The 15672-nt window shown below is 40.0% G+C and overlaps 3 protein-coding genes and 1 pseudogene across 3 annotated transcripts; 1 reads left to right on the forward strand and 3 right to left on the reverse strand.

Annotated features, from left to right (window-relative positions):
• Window positions 1087–2128, reverse strand: LOC18785972 (basic endochitinase). The gene has a single exon (XM_007219763.2). It carries the CDS (start codon window positions 2120–2122, stop codon window positions 1220–1222), a length of 903 nt encoding a protein of 300 aa, XP_007219825.2. The 5' UTR covers window positions 2123–2128; the 3' UTR covers window positions 1087–1219.
• LOC18786374 lies at window positions 5266–6168 on the reverse strand (annotated as a pseudogene).
• Window positions 6673–7777, reverse strand: LOC18786166 (acidic endochitinase). The gene has a single exon (XM_020557937.1). It carries the CDS (start codon window positions 7775–7777, stop codon window positions 6875–6877), a length of 903 nt encoding a protein of 300 aa, XP_020413526.1. The 3' UTR covers window positions 6673–6874.
• Window positions 10352–15543, forward strand: LOC18785670 (BAG family molecular chaperone regulator 6). Its single transcript, XM_020558661.1, has 3 exons — window positions 10352–10521; window positions 11146–13161; window positions 13630–15543. Exons 2-3 carry the CDS (start codon window positions 11212–11214, stop codon window positions 15394–15396), a joined length of 3717 nt encoding a protein of 1238 aa, XP_020414250.1. The 5' UTR covers window positions 10352–10521; window positions 11146–11211; the 3' UTR covers window positions 15397–15543.

A 15672-nucleotide genomic window follows, 5' to 3' on the forward strand; every position in this document is an offset into this window, starting at 1 on the left:
CCGCGTGGCGTAGGTTATCCGGCGTTGGGACAGGCCCCATACGTGGCGTTGGTTGTACCGGCGTATGGGGAGATTTGTAATATGATGTTCAGGTCTCACGTGGCGTAGGTTATCCGGCGTTGAGACAGGCCCTGTATGTGGCGTTGGTTGTACTGGCGTACGGGGAGATTACGTGATATTGTGTTGAGGTCGCACGTGGCGTAGGTTATCCGGCGTGTCGACAGACCCCATACGTGGCGTTGGTTGTACCGGCGTATGGGGAGATTTGCGATATGATGTTGAGGTCCCGCGTGGCGTAGGTTATCCGGCGTTGGGACAGGTCCCATACGTGGCGTTGGTTGTACCGGCGTATGGGGAGTTATGTGATATGTTGTGCAGGTCTCGCGTGGCATAGGTTATCCGGCGTTGAGACAGGCCCCATACGTGGCGTTGGTTGTACCGGCGTATGGGGAGATATGATGATAATATGGCATGGTCGCACGTGTCGTAGGTTATCCGGCGTGTTGACATGCCCCATACGTGGCGTTGGTTGTACCGGCGTATGGGGAGAATATGTGAAATACAGAGAAATGAAATAAGGTATCGCCGATGTATGGAATTGGGTTTTAATGGAAGAACTACGTGTGGCTTGATCCCTCAAGGAGGGTACGTAGGCAGCCTAAGGTTATTAGGCGCAGCCGCAGACTAAATATTAGTCATAATAGGTACTTAAATTGTTTGGTAATCAGTTAAGAATTATTGGAAGGCCGAAGGCCATTTGTGTGAATTGCATGAAATTATATTGTGCATGCTGCCAGTTGGGAATACTAAATGCGTTTTCATGCAGGTATAAATTTTGGGAAATGTCCAATTTATAGGAGAGACTCTGCCGAATTTTCAGCAGGAAGTCTCGGTTTTTAGTATTTGGGCCTGGCATCGGGAGGATTCGGGAATTCCAAAGGGTTCGCCTCGGGTTCTGAAAAATTCAGGGCGAGTCCTTAAAATTAACCAAAATTTTGATGTCGAAGTTAACACCATAACCAGATTGCAAAAAATTAAAAAATTTAAAATATGTAATCGTTAAAATTAAGAGTGCAGAGGAAAGCGTGACTTAAGGATAAGAATTCAGGTACTAAATCTAAGATTTTCACACCATCAACTTCTATTATAAAAAAAACGATGAAAGAGCATGACTGCTTTATTTTACGTATTTTAAGCCTTCTGATAGTCAGGGCTGAAGTTACACACTGCCTCGAATTTGAGAACTATAGCCACTCCTGTCATCGTTGAACTTATCATAGAGCATGACACCTCCATACTTGGGAGATCCCTTAACAAAAGGAAACACTTGGTTTTTCAGATCATTTGGATTCACAAAGCCACTGCCAGCAGCTTGACGGGAAGCCGGAAGCCCAACGAAGAACTGGCCGGCTTTTATGGAGGTCCATTTGTTCCATGAGTCCCTGAAGGCATTGGGGTTGCTGGTGGTAAATTGACACTGAGGGTTGTTGTAGAATTGGACCCAAACATAGTCGAATAGGCCAGTGGACAGAGCACCATTGAGATACTGGTCAGGAAATGGGCATTGTGGTGCTGCACTTAAGTACACTTTTTTGCCTCTTTTGCTGTAGTCAGACAACCTCCTAGCAAGTGCAGCATAGTGAGGTCCACCTTTCTCGATGTTGAAATCTATGCCGTCCAAAACGGCGCTGCCTAGAGGCCTTGAGTTTGATTGGCCCCCTAAGAAGTTGTTCCATAGGTAGACTGCTACACTGTTAGCATCAGCATCAGATGACAGTCCATAGTTCCCTGCGCCACCGCCGATCGAAAGCAGGACCTTAATGCCTTTTCTTTGGCAGTTTTTGATGCCAGCCCTCACTCCTTGGCAGCCATTTGATGCTGGGTTACAGTGGCCAGCTAAGTTGATTTGAGGTCTTTGGCCATTGCCAAATTTTGAGAGAAATCCTATGTTTACGACTCGATATTTTCCGGTGTTACATGTGTTTGTGAGTGAGCCCTCACCAGCATTTTGACCCCAATAAACCACAATGACTCCGGCATTGGTTTTGGAAAACAGGGCTGGGAGAATCATTAGGAAGATAGTGAAAGCTTGAGAAAAAAACTTAGTGAACAAGGCAGCCATAGTTGTTGTCTTATGAGTTTGATGCCAAATGTTCCTGTGGGATTATTCTATTTATAGACTTTGCAGGATCTGAGTTTAGGAAGATATTTGGAGCTTTGTTTCTTAGTCAATTTTGTCGATACGGGTTTAGTGGGTTGTTGCCAAACATGTAATAATCACTACGGAGAAAAGTTTTATGTCGACAATTCTTCTTTTAAAGCCTCCGCAATGGTTAAGGACAATGCAATTTTATTGTATGAATTAAACTAAAATAGTAAAATTTCATTTACAATGGTGTGATTTAGTTTCATTACAATAAATGCAATTGCAATAGAAGGTGCTATGTGATGAACCCTCTATTGAATTGCAATAGACTAATTATGAAACTCACATACCAATAAAAAAAATAAAAAAAATACAGCAATTAATGCATTATGTCGTTAATGCATAATACAACAATTAATGCATGTGTAGCATGCATAATTGAACCTTTATTTGCCTATATTTTTGAAAAAAATCCAAAAATACAAGTTTGGCATGAAATTTATTTATTTATTTATTCAAATATATTCAAAATTGGTCTCTTTTTAAAGATCTCTTTGAGAATATTTCAATGATACAATTTTTAGTATTATTAAATTTATCCATTTTATTTTATTTGACAATGTAAAAAAATATGTAAGAAAATAACTATTGATATGAAGCTATTGAACTGTACCATTGCAAGTAAACTGCAGTTCAATTCAATAGATACCAAAATAGTTCAATAAATTGAACTATCGCATTGAATTATTGAACAATTATTGCAGATGCTCTTAACAAAATTAATGCTCATCATGAATTTTGTATTTCTCCTTAGTTGTGATAACACTAGTTAGACATAAAAGGGTTTTGGAGGTTGATCCCCAATACGCCAAACTAAAAAAGTTATCCTATTGTTAAATAAGAAAAGTACAAAATTGACTTTGAGCATGAATTTTGTGGACATGGTTTCTTGAGTTCTCGCCTAGGGTACATGTTGATCTTTCTTTCTTTTTTGAAATAATTAATTAATGACCTTTTTTTGATAGTGGGACTAACTATTCAGGCGTAGGATGTTCTGAAGGTTGATTCCCAATAAACCACAATGCGCCCGGCACATGATCGTGGACCAACAAAGGGAGAATCAGCAGGAAGACAATGAGAGCTTGAGAACAAAACTTGAAGGACATGGCAATCATAGTTGTTAATTAAGAATAATATTTGTGTTCGATTAATCTTTGGTGGTACCTACAGATGGCAGTATGGCTACGGGGTTAGTCTATTAATTATAGACTTGCAAATGAGTTGCGGAAGATATTTTGAAACCCTCTTTCTTCTTTCTCTGTGAATATGCATGGAATTTACTTACAAAGTTGCAACAACACTAGATAGATTCCAAAATTTTCCAATTATGCATGCATATTGCTGTTCTTGAACAATTTCCTTGTTTATGCATATATAGCTAAAATCAAACATAACTAACGTGCGATGAGTTAATTTGGGTATTGAGTTGGTCGTACGTCGTCAACTTAAATTTCTTTGTACAAGATGTGGCGAATTTTAGAGTTTAGAGAGAGTTAAGTCTTGGGGGTTGATGAGTCAAGCTTACAGTAATTACTAGGAGAGGAACCACCTAGCTAGCTGGTGGTTCTTTTTCGTCCTTTACAAAAACTTTTCGACAGATATCAACTAGATGATCCCCAATGTCAAGATTGCTAAGACTTTTGCTGCTAGGAGGGACGGTCCCTCAGTATTATGACCTGAACTATATAGCCCATGTGGGGTCTTTTTTTTTCAGCCCAAAATCTCTAATACAGCTCACCCGAGCCTACTCATATAGCACCCCTTCACGCGTAACCCCTTCGTGTATGATGTAAGGTAAATTAAGTCAACCCCATTTTGAAATCATGGTTCGTCCGTCAGCAGGAGCTGGAAAATGCATAGAGTTGAACTCAAGCCAACCGTAGATGCGCATGTCCATTACCTTGAGTTTGTGGACAATTTTCGTAAAGGATGACAGAAGCACTGGGCAAGTTGTGTTCTCGAGTTCGTCTTTAGTGTGGATTCGTAATTGTATGTCTTCATACAGATCTAATAATGAAGTGGTTCACAAATCTAAACCTATAAAGGATCTGGCTGCATGCCATACAAATATCTGCACTGTAGAATTTTCTGTTCTAACGAGTGTGATTATGTGAACATTTGTTTGTTTGCCTTGGAGTCACACTTGCAGAGGAAAACAAAATATGAGAAGATATGTTCCTTCCACCTTCAATTAATCTGAATGGAATGGTACTGAATACTGATTACTGGTGCTTTGCCGCAGACTCTAGGTAATGAACAAGGTTGGCTTGACTTCAAGTCAATGGTGCTAAGCCGTATCAACTAGGCTACTTTGCAACAGATAATATAAAAATGAAACGGATCGAAGACGGTTGTCTGAACTGAAGTCTGAATAGCTTTAGATATGGATACTGGGTTGGCTCAAGATTGTCTCCTTTTTCTTAGTCAATTTTGTGAACATGGTTTTCTTCAGTTCTCGCCAAACATGTAATAACTACTTAGAAGAGAAGTCTGCAAAATTCATGTTGATCTTTCTTCTTTTAACAAAATTAATTGATGCAGGTTAGTGGAGACTTGGCTAGTTAGAGAGGCATGGAAAACGTTTTGGAGGTTGATCCCCAGTGCCTAACTAAAACCAAAATTGGGAAGAACAAAAACAGAGTGATATATTTACTGCTTCTCTTGAAAAATTTCCTTATTTACAGAACTAAAACCAAAACATAATTTAGACGTAACGAGTTAAATTTGGTTACAGCATTGTTCTGGCTGCGGTCAACGTAAATTTCATTATACGAAATGTGAGCATGTAATGTGAGTATGGGGAGTTTTAGACTTTCGTTTGAGAGAGAAGTTGATCAGAACATAGACAATTCCAAAGCAGCCTCTCTCAGTGGGTGTGAAGACAATGTGAAGTTTCATTGTTCTTCTGTACTCTATATAATCTTCATAAGGTGAGCATGATTTGCTAGGAAACAGAATTACAATTGTTACTTGTAAAATTAAACTAACGAAAGAACTGGACTGCATCAACTGCTTTATTTACTTTCTATAAGCCATTTTGATCACAATCCAGGCTTAAATTATACTTTGCCTTTGATCTTAGAACTATAGCCACTCTTGTCATCATTTAACTTGTCATAGAGCATGAGACCCCCATATTTGGGTGACCTCTTAACAAAGGTAATGCTTTGTTTATCAGATCATTCGACCGCACAAAACCACTACCAGCAGCTGCACGCGAAGCCGGAAGCCCAATGAAGAACTGACCGGCTTTTATAGAGGACGTCCATCTGTTCCATGAGTTCTGGAAGGCATTGGGGTTGCTGGAGGTAAATTCACACTGAGGGTTGTTGTAGAATTGAACCCAAACGCAGTTAAATAGGCCAGTGGATAGTGCACTCTTGAGATACTGATCAGGAAATGGGCATTGTGGTGCTGCACTTAAGTACACTTTTTTTGCCTCTTTTGCTATACTCAGACAACCTCCTAGCAAGTGTATCATAGTGAGGTCCACCTTTCTCAATGTCGAAATCTATGCCGTCCAAAACAGCGGTGCCTAGAGGCCGTGACTTTGATTTCCCCCTTAAGAAGTTGTTCCATAGGTAGTCTGCTGCACTATTAGCATCAGCTTCATATGATAGTCCATAATTCCCTACGCTGCCACCAATCGAAAAAAGGACCTTAATCCCCTTCCTTTGGCAGTTTTTGATGCCAGCACTCACTTTTCAGCAACCGTTTGATGCTGGATCACAGTGAGCTGCTAAGTTGATTTGAGGTGCTATTGCCAAATTTTGAAAGGAATCCTATGTTAACAACTTGATATCTACCGGTGTTACATGTTTTTGTTAGTGAGCCCTCGCCACCACTTTGGCCCCAATAAACCACAATGACTCCGGCATTGGATTTGGAAAACAAGACTGGGAGAATCAATAGGAAGATAGTGAGAGAGCTTGAGAACAAAACTTGGTGAACAAGGCAGCCATTCTTGTTTTCTTATGAGTTTGATGCCGAAGGTTCCTTTTATTTATAGACTTTGCGGTATCTGAGTTCGGCATATTTCAAATTTGTGAACTCGGGTTTTTTTGAGTTCTTGCCAAACAAGTAATAATTACCAAGGAGAAAAGGTATACAAAGTTCAAGTTGATGGTTCTTCTTTCAACAAATTAATGGTGGTTTTTCATTCTATTGTAGCTAGAAGGGTATTGGGAATAGCTAGTTAGGCATATGGAAGGTTTTGGAGGTTGATCCCCCACTCCTAACTAAAGGGCTACCCAAGTCGTATACAAAGTTCATGGTGAGCATGAATTCTGTGAATTTGGATCCTTTTCTGTCTGTCAATTTTGTGAACATGGTTTTGCTATGAAACAGAGTTATCATTGTTACTTGCTATATAATCTTCGATATATCTGTTCTTTCTTTTTCATTTTCATTTTTTGTGACGTTAACTAGCGTCGACAGTTAGTTTAATGCAATTTGAAAGGAAGGTGTACTGATAACAATGTCTCATTTATTACAGCGTTAATTTTATCATAAAATTACACTGATGAAAGGGCAACAACTGCTTTATTCATTTATTATGAGCCATTTTTATCATAATCCAGGCTTAAATTACAATGATGAAAGAGCAGGACTGCAGCAACTGCTTTATTAACTTATTATAAGCCATTTTAATCATAGTCCAGGCTTAAATTACACTCTGCCTCTGATTTTAGGACTATAGCCACTCTTGTCATCATTGAACTTGTTATAGAGCATGACACCGCCATATTTGGGAGACCTCTTAACAAAAGGTAACACTTCGTTTATCAGATCATTTGCAGGCACGAAACCACTGACAACAACTGCGCGCGAAGCTGGAAGCCCAACAAAGATTTTGGCACGTATAGAGGAGCTCCATCGGTTCCATGATCTCTTGAAGGCATTGGCGTTTCTAGAGCTAAATTCACACTGTGGGTTGTTGTAGAACTGAACCCAAACATAGTCAAACAGACCGGTGGATAATGCAGCATTGAGATGCTGGTCAGGAAATGGGCATTGTGGTGCTGCTGATAAGTACACTTTTCTGCCTCTTGTGCTATGCGCAGCCAACATTCTAGCAAGTGTAACATAATGAGGTCCGCCTTTCTCAATGTCGAAATCTACGCCGTCCAATATGGCATCACCTAGAGGCCTTGAATTTGATCTCCCCCCTAAGAAGTTGTTCCATATGTAGTTGGCTACATTCTTAGCATCATTTTCAGATGATAGCCCATAGCTCCCAAAACCACCACCAATCGAAAGCAGGACCTTAATCCCCTTCCTTTGGCAGTTTTTGATGCCAATACTCGCTCTATGGCAACCATTTGACTTCGGGTTACAGTGGCCAGCCAGGTTGATCTCAGGTGCTTGGCCTCTGCCAAATTTTGAGAGGAACCCTATGTTGACAATTTGGTATCTTCCAGTGTTACATGTTTCTGTTAGGGTGCCCTCCCCACCATTTTGGCCCCAATAAACTACAATGCTCCCGGCATCTGATTTGGAAACCAAGGAAGGGAGAACCAATAGGAAGACTATGGCAGCTTGAGAACAAAACTTGGTAAAGAAGGCAGCCATAATTGTACTTCCAATGAGTTTGATACCAGGGTTCCTGTGGGTTTATTCTATTTATAGACTTGCATCTGAGCGTGCTGAATGTATATTCTGAAACCTTAAAATTCTTTCTTGCAATAATACCAGACCCATGTATAAATATAATCAAAATTTTGAGCTGTACTTTGGACTTAATGACATTACTCAATTTGCTTGAGTTGTGGTCAAACATGTAGTAACTTACTGACAAGGACAATACAAATGATTGTATTGGGCTATCTATTTTTTTAGGGGTTGACAAACTTGGCTTGGTGCCATTTGTCAAGCAGCACCAGTAGGGAGAGAGTTTAGGGTTGAAAAAATAAATAGGTTAATCCCATTTTTTTCAGGGGTTGATAAAAAATAATGTATTCCAGCCTGCTGGTTGGCTTGACTTTAATTCAGACGTGCTAAGCACTAGGCCACTACTCTAGGTCACATTTTCCTTAAAGGAATTACGAAACTGATGAACACATAAACATGTACTACTGGTTTCAATGCATTGCTTCCCTTGCTAGACCAGAAGCCAATCAAAACAGCTTCAATATTTGCAATTAGGAGGATCTTATATGCTCCAAGTTGTACCAAAAAGGGGATCGCTTTTGCGAGGAAAAACCAGTCTGGAAAGGTTCATTTCCCAAATTGCTAGATACAGAAACAAAAACGATATCACTTGAAGTTAAGCCTGCTATCTAATAGGGGGTTTGTAAATGCCTCAAATTGGCTGTGTAATTTCCTTGCTCTAGGTCACATTTTTTCTTTAGGAACGTATGAGACTGATGAACACTTGTAACTTTCTACTGATTTCAATATATTGATGCATCATGCATTCCTTCCTCTGCTAGACCAGAAGCCAGAGTGGTAGACACTATATTTGCCAAACAATCAGCTAATTAACTAATAATTCATGCTGACAATCTTTTCTTAAACAAAAACAAATCAGATTTGAGACCCGAAAGATGTCTTTGTTCTTCTTCTGTCCTGCATAATCTTAATAAGGCGAGCAATGATTTGCTTGGGTACTTCAAGTCAATCCTCTAGTATTACTTGCTAAGGAACAGAATTATCAAATGGTATTTGTACATTTGTTCGAATTTTCAGGATAAATTATCTACATCCAAGTTCATGAATTTTAATGCACTTTTCTCTTGCTGGTTTAGGGGTTAGTTTTATGCAATTTGAAAGGAAAGTCTACCAATAATGATTTATAGGACATCTTATATAACTAACTAAAGCAAGATGTTTTAAAACTTGCTTAATATTATTTCAACAGCATCAGCTTTATTATTAAATTAAACTGATGAAAGAGCATGTGTGCTTTCTTTTAAGCCAGTCTCATAATCAGGGCTTAAATTACACGCAGCTCTAGTGTAGGTGGCTAGATACAAGCAAAACTCAAAGATTTGTTGGACCTAGATGGTTAGGTATAGACAATATCGATGCATGATTTGGATAAAAAAAACAATAGATTCTTATTGGGCCTGTTGGTCTGCCAGAGGTAAACTCACATCGTGGATTGTATGCCATATGGATTGTTGTAGAACTGAACCCAAACATAGTCAAATAGGCTAGTGGACAGTGCACCATTGAGCCATTTCCAAATTTTGAGAGGAATCCTATGTTCACAATGCAATATCTTCCTGTGGTTTCTGTTAACTTGGTGAAAAAGGCAGCCATAGTTGTTCTAATGAGGTTTTTATTTTTATTTTTATGTGAGATAGGAAAACTAGCAGAGACACAATCCTCTAGAATACGCAGGTCCAAATAAAAAGAGGAACCAACAGAAAGGGGGAGACTACTCTCCCGAAGCTTCGAAGGCGAAAGCAAATGACCAAGGGAAGCAAAGACATCCACAACCGCATTGGCTTCACGATAGACGTGAGAGAATGAGACTTGATCACAGAATCTTGTGATTTGTTGTAACGAGTTTGATATACTTGCACCTGAGTTGTAAAAGAAAGTTTTGTTGAAACCACTTTCTTCTTTCTAAGTCAACATTGTGAATATGGTCCACTTGCAATATTACTAGATTCATTCCAAAGTTTTTGTAAATTTCAAGCACTAGTATGCAGAGAATGACATGAAAATATTTGAGGGGAGTGTGAGAAACTTTGCTTTGTGCAAGTTGTCGACCATCATCAGAAGGGAGATAAATATTTGAGTATATAGGTTAAGAGCTTTTCATCTTTCATAGTAATTGAAGTGGTTAAGAACATCATCATGATTGAATTCTCTACAAATATCATTGTCACAGAAAATTAAACAATTTTTTTAAAAAAATTCTCCCTCCAAATAAGAAAAAATAAAAATAAAAATGTCCATGATCTACATTTGGACGCTATTATTATCACACACCCAAAAAAATCAAAGGCGTAGAATGATCTACATTCTTTGGGAGAAAACTGACACGTGGTGGACAAAGACGATGTGCACGTTATCAGAAGGGTCTCGAAACTTCACCGTTAGATGACGCGGGAAACATCTCGAAGACAAAGCTTAGATTTTTTCTTCGTTATTTCCGATTCTAACCCTTTTATAAATCTCCAATTATCTGACGCCCTCTCTCATCAGAACAGAGACTGATTTCAGTAAAAAGCCAAAGACAGAGACACACAACAAGCTTCCATTTTTCTCCTTTTCGGGTTTGTGGACCGATTTGCTCCGTTAACTGAGTCATCCGGATTGTGGAACCGTAATTGGCTGTTTGATATTTCTCCAGAAAATAAATTGTAAGTTGTGGTTCTTCCTCTTCCTTTGTTTTGCCTTACAATTTTGATTTTGGCTTGTTCTTTGTTTCTATAATATTGTGAGATCCACTGAGAGAAGATATGCAGTAGATAGTGATAACCCATGAATTAAAAATTTGAACTTCGTATGAGCTTTTGATGTTCTAATTTGCATTGTCTTCAAAAATCAATTAATCTGAATGTAAATTTCCACTGGCTGCTTGTTGGCTCTGTCTGCTGTGGTCTGAAAGTTGGATTTTTTTAGCATTTTCTTTCCTGAATCTGGAGTTTTTATAAATATTTGGTTATGTATCTTTTCATTTGCATTGTCCTAAACATTCATTGATTTGAATTTGATGCTTCTCTGTCTGCTATGGCTTGGAAATTGGAGTTCTCAGCATCTCTTTCCTTCAATTTGGGCTCTATGTAATATTTTGATTCTGCATTTTCTGATTTCCATTGTCTTCAAAAACACATCAATTTGAATCCAGTCTGCATTTGGTCCTTGTTGGTTCCTTGTCTGCTATAGTTTGAAAATTGGAGTTTTGAGCTTCTTCTTCTTCATTTTTTCCCCCCTTTTAGTGATTTATGAATTTTCTTCTCATTTTCATCTTGTTCTTTTGTCAGCTCTTGGTGCTGCTTAAACGTTTTGGAGGATTTTTTTGGTGTTTGTGTGTATAAATTTGGTCAAAAATGATGCCAATGTACAGATACATGGATTCAGAACCCTACCAAAGAAACCAAACCTTCTCTTTCCCTCAGCCCCATTATCCTGGTCTCAGAGCCAACTCACCTAGGCCATTTGAGCCTTGGCCCTATGGTGGCAACTACAGCTACCCAATTTCGTGCCATTCTTGTTGTAGCCATAACAACGTCCCCGGCCACGATGGTTTCAGACCCTCTCACCCTCATGCTTCAATGCCATCACCAGTATACTTTTATGGGGGTTATCCTCTTCCATATCATGAAGCCTACCCTGTCCACTATGTACCTCCTCCTCCTCATTATTCTATGGAGATTCCTAAATATGAGTATGATAAGAATATGCCTCCAAGTTTTCACTGCTGTGGGTGTCCTAATCATCCTCGCCACCAGAATATTGATAAGGGTGTTAAGATTGAAGAACAAGGACCGGTTGTTGAAAAGAAGGCGCATGACTCTTTGGTTCCGGTTCAGTTGAAAAACAACCCTTACCCAATTGTGTCGATTCCGCCCGAATCCATGAATGGTGGAGAGCAAAGGAAGCTTTCTGAACCAGAGACCATAGATGAGAAGAAAATTCCATGTAATTCGAAGCCTCGTGAGAGTTTGAAGTCTCAGGAAGGAGATCAAAGGCATGGTTGGTTCCCCTTTGACTTGAACAACATTGGGTCTTTGATGCAAGGTGAAAATAAGGGCCAGGTTCAGGATCATCAGAAACAGATGGAGGATAAAAACAAGGAATTTCCATTTCCAATTTTCTGGGTGCCATCTTATGAAGAGATTGGAAAGAAGGATAAGGATGTGAATGCTTCTCAGGATCAGCAGAGTGAAGACCAAAAGAAGCAATTTCCATTTCCGTTCTTCTGGTTGCCTTATGAAAACAAGGAGGGGGAGGAAGTAGGAAAGGAGGACAAGAGGGAAATGATTTCCACTCCTAAGATTGTTCCAATGAACATTGCTGAGAAGGGTGATGTTACAAACGAGACTGGAGTGAATGAAGAGAAACCTGCTGGTCAGAGTGTTGTTGAGAGAAAGGAAAATACTGCTAATCAGAAAAGCATACATGTGAAGCAAATGAATCAAGAGGAGGAGAAGAACAAATATGAAGACATTGAGAGAAGAGGAAGAAGTGTCCCTGTGAAACATGTAGAAGACAATGTAGCTAACAAACCTTCTGGTACCAGTGTCAGAGGACAATCCTCTTTCCCAAAAAAGTCATCTGAGCTGCCTCCTGTTTGCCTCAGAGTTGATCCTTTGCCGAAGAAGAAGAAGGCAAATGGGAGTTCGCGATCTCCTAGTCCTCCTGGTGCAAAAGGACTCAAGCAAGAGAGTTCAACTGATGCTACCAAACCCTCTGCTTCTTTGGGCTTGCAAGAGAACGCACAACAAGATTCAAAATCTGCTCCAAAGAACAGCAAGGAGGTGGAGCCTTCCAAAAATGAGAAGGTTATTCCGGTGGTGGATAGGAACAGCACTGTAGACAAGGATGCGATGCATACACCCCAGATTCCCGTTAGCTCCAAAGAGGGGATATCCAGGAAGCCAACCATTCGGGAAGCTGGGAAAGATGAAACTAGATGTGAGGTCAATGAGGATGAAGGAGCAAGAAAGGCACGAGATACAACAGTTGACAATGTGGAAGAGATAAAGAAGCCCACAGAGACGGTCAAATCAGTCGTTGATGGAAGGAAACTTGAGAAAAAGACCATGTCAGATATAGAAGCTGCTGTGCGTATTCAATCTGCCTACCGTGGGTTCGAGGTTAGGAGGTGGGAACCATTGAAGAAACTGAAGCAAATAGCTGAAGTGCGTGAGCAGGTGGGTGATGTTCGGAATCACATCACATCTTTGGAGACTTCTGATCTCCAGAACTATGACAAGCAAAAGGTGGTAATTGGGGAAACCATCATGCGACTTCTTCTCAAATTGGATACCATTCAGGTATGTGTTTGGCTCATTTAATCAATTTTTACTTTCTTGTTGAATTCTTATGGAAACATTGGTCTTTATCTTTTAATTTATAAATTTGGGTGTATGCTAACCAAGATTTAAAAATTTTCATGTGTGCATCACTGCGTGGTTGCCTCACATGTGAAAATCCTGTATGCAAACACATGCGTGCACACTCATTCAGACGCATATACAGATGGACAGATAATGAACCATTTTTCACGTATTGTCAGTTTAGAAGTAATTTAAATGTTTGAACAAAAAAGAAAAAGAAAAAGAAGTAATTGAAATGTGTGCTGGTTTTGTGATGCATGGTGTTGGATAGGGAATTTGGCATCTGAATCTGCCTAAGTTATATTTGGTTTAGGCCTTTAAGGGTTGCAGATATATTTGAAATTGTGGGATTTTTTTTTCAATATTTATGCTCATCTGGTTCTTTCTTTTATTGTTGTTCAACAGGGTTTGCTCCCAAGCTTCAGAGACATTAGAAGATCCTTGGCAAGGGAGCTTGTAGTTTTGCAGGAAAAGCTTGATGATCTAATCACTAAGAAATGTCAAGATACACCACAGGAGGCATCCACTATTACACGTGTGGAAGAGCTCAGTTCCAATGCCAACAACAATAGCTGCATGCTAGAGCAAAAAGATGAAGTGAAAGGACTTGGTGAAGGACCGGCTGATGGTGGTAGTGATAGCAGTCACCATGCGACAGAGCCTTGTCAAGGGCAAGTGCTTTACACTACCGATTATGTGCCTGCTTTGAGAACCAAGGAGCCAGACCTCTCTGACCATGGAGAGCTGCACAAAGCATCTGAGGATAGTGCTCAAGAACTGCCAGTGGCAAGTGGTCTAAAATCTGAAGATCTTGGTTCGGAGTCCGTTACGGAACAGAAGAATGATGTGGTTAATGGACAAAATAATTCTGGACAAATCAGTATGGTAAACACAGAAATGGGCAATGGCACTGGGCTCGAGCAATGTAGTGAATCTCCATCTCTTGTAGAAGACAAGACAGTTTGTAAAGGTATCTCTTCTGAAGTAGTTAATACGAATCCACAGACAATAGAGCTTGAAGAGTTGCCTCGAGGAGCGACTGATAATGGGCCTGCCATTTCAGAGCCTGAGAAGGATGAAAAAATAGAAATGAACAAGAACGAAGTCCACCAAAGTGGTGAAGTGGAATTAGAAATGTCACCAGATGTAACTTCACCCAATGCTGGTGCTAATGTGACTGATAAGGAAGCAGAGATGCATGAGCAAGCAGATTTGCCACAGAGCATGATCGATGAGGAGAGTTCGGCTAATGAGTTTAAGAAGATCGAAGAAGTCGAGGTAGTGAAGGAGGATGATGTCTTAGAAAGTGGAGAAGAAGAGCATCAAATGGTACTTGATGCCACTTCACAGAATGATGGGACTCCAAATTTGGATCAATTAGAGCTACAGCCAGAGGGAGAAATGGAGGAGCAGCCTATTCTCCAATCGAAGGAGCGGGTAAAGATGGATTCTCACAAGGATGAGGAACTCCCTGGAGATTCAGTACTTAAGGCAGAGGTGGAGCTCCCGCCACAAGAAAAAGCCAGCAAAGATGATTTTCTCCCGCTGGTCTTTGAGTCGATCGAATCCCAACCATTAAGCTTACCTGTTCAGATCGAAACTCATGATGCGGTGCATGAAGATGGACCTTCAGATGTAATCGACGGTGATATTACTTGCTCCTCTGCATTGGCTGATCCGGGGAGGCCTATTGAGGATGAAGTGCCAATTGAGAGAAGTACAGAAGACTCAAAATACCAGCCAGCAGCAACCGCCAGAGAGGACAGAGAGGTGGAGGATAACAAAGTTGAATGCGAGGACTACAATAGACTGGCAAGTGGTGCTGAAACTGCCAAAGAGGATCTCTTCCTTGAGACACAATCTACTCCAGTGCAGAAGACTGAATTGGCATCCCCCACCAAGGGATGTGCCGTGGGAGTTGAAAATGAAAGAAGCCTAGTTGAAGAGAATGAGAAACTCAGGGAAATGATGCAAAAATTGATGGAAGCAGGAAACGAACAGCTGCAAGTTATATCTAAACTGACCGGAAGAGTGAAAGACTTGGAGAAAAAGCTGGCTAAGAAGAAGAAAGTAAGGACAAGGAGGTATAGAGCAGCATCACCACCTGGAACTTCTTGCATGAAACCATCAAACGATCCGTTGAAGGAGGGGGCCGTTGGTGTTGCAATGTGAAGAAAGGTCACTCCATGTCTCGATCATTCTTAAAATAAATGTTGAGTTATTGTAATGTTGGATTGAACCTCTATGTATCTACAATGTGTGAACTTTGTATGGTCTTTTTAAGTTTTACAGAATAATAAAGAACTGTTTGAATATATACCTTCCATCTTGCGGCGTTCGATTTCTATCTTTGATACAGTAGTTCTCGAGTCTTTGAGTAGTTTGCGTAAAAAATAATGTTGGTTTGTTATACACGAATTACTATGCTTAATGACGAGCTCACAATCG

This window comes from Prunus persica, chromosome G2 (genome assembly GCF_000346465.2).
Source record: "Prunus persica cultivar Lovell chromosome G2, Prunus_persica_NCBIv2, whole genome shotgun sequence".
NCBI classification, from domain to species: Eukaryota; Viridiplantae; Streptophyta; class Magnoliopsida; order Rosales; family Rosaceae; genus Prunus; species Prunus persica.

What these genes read in the sequence shown, in the direction of transcription:
- LOC18785972 (XM_007219763.2), bottom strand. Translation starts at nt 2,122, where the DNA reads ATGGCTGCCTTGTTCACTAAGTTTTTTTCTCAAGCTTTCACTATCTTC.
- LOC18786166 (XM_020557937.1), bottom strand. Translation starts at nt 7,777, where the DNA reads ATGGCTGCCTTCTTTACCAAGTTTTGTTCTCAAGCTGCCATAGTCTTC.
- LOC18785670 (XM_020558661.1), top strand. Translation starts at nt 11,212, where the DNA reads ATGATGCCAATGTACAGATACATGGATTCAGAACCCTACCAAAGAAAC. An exon ending in TCAAATTGGATACCATTCAG is followed by an intron (nt 13,162 to 13,629) that starts GTATGTGTTTGG and finishes GTTGTTCAACAG; the next exon opens with GGTTTGCTCCCAAGCTTCAG.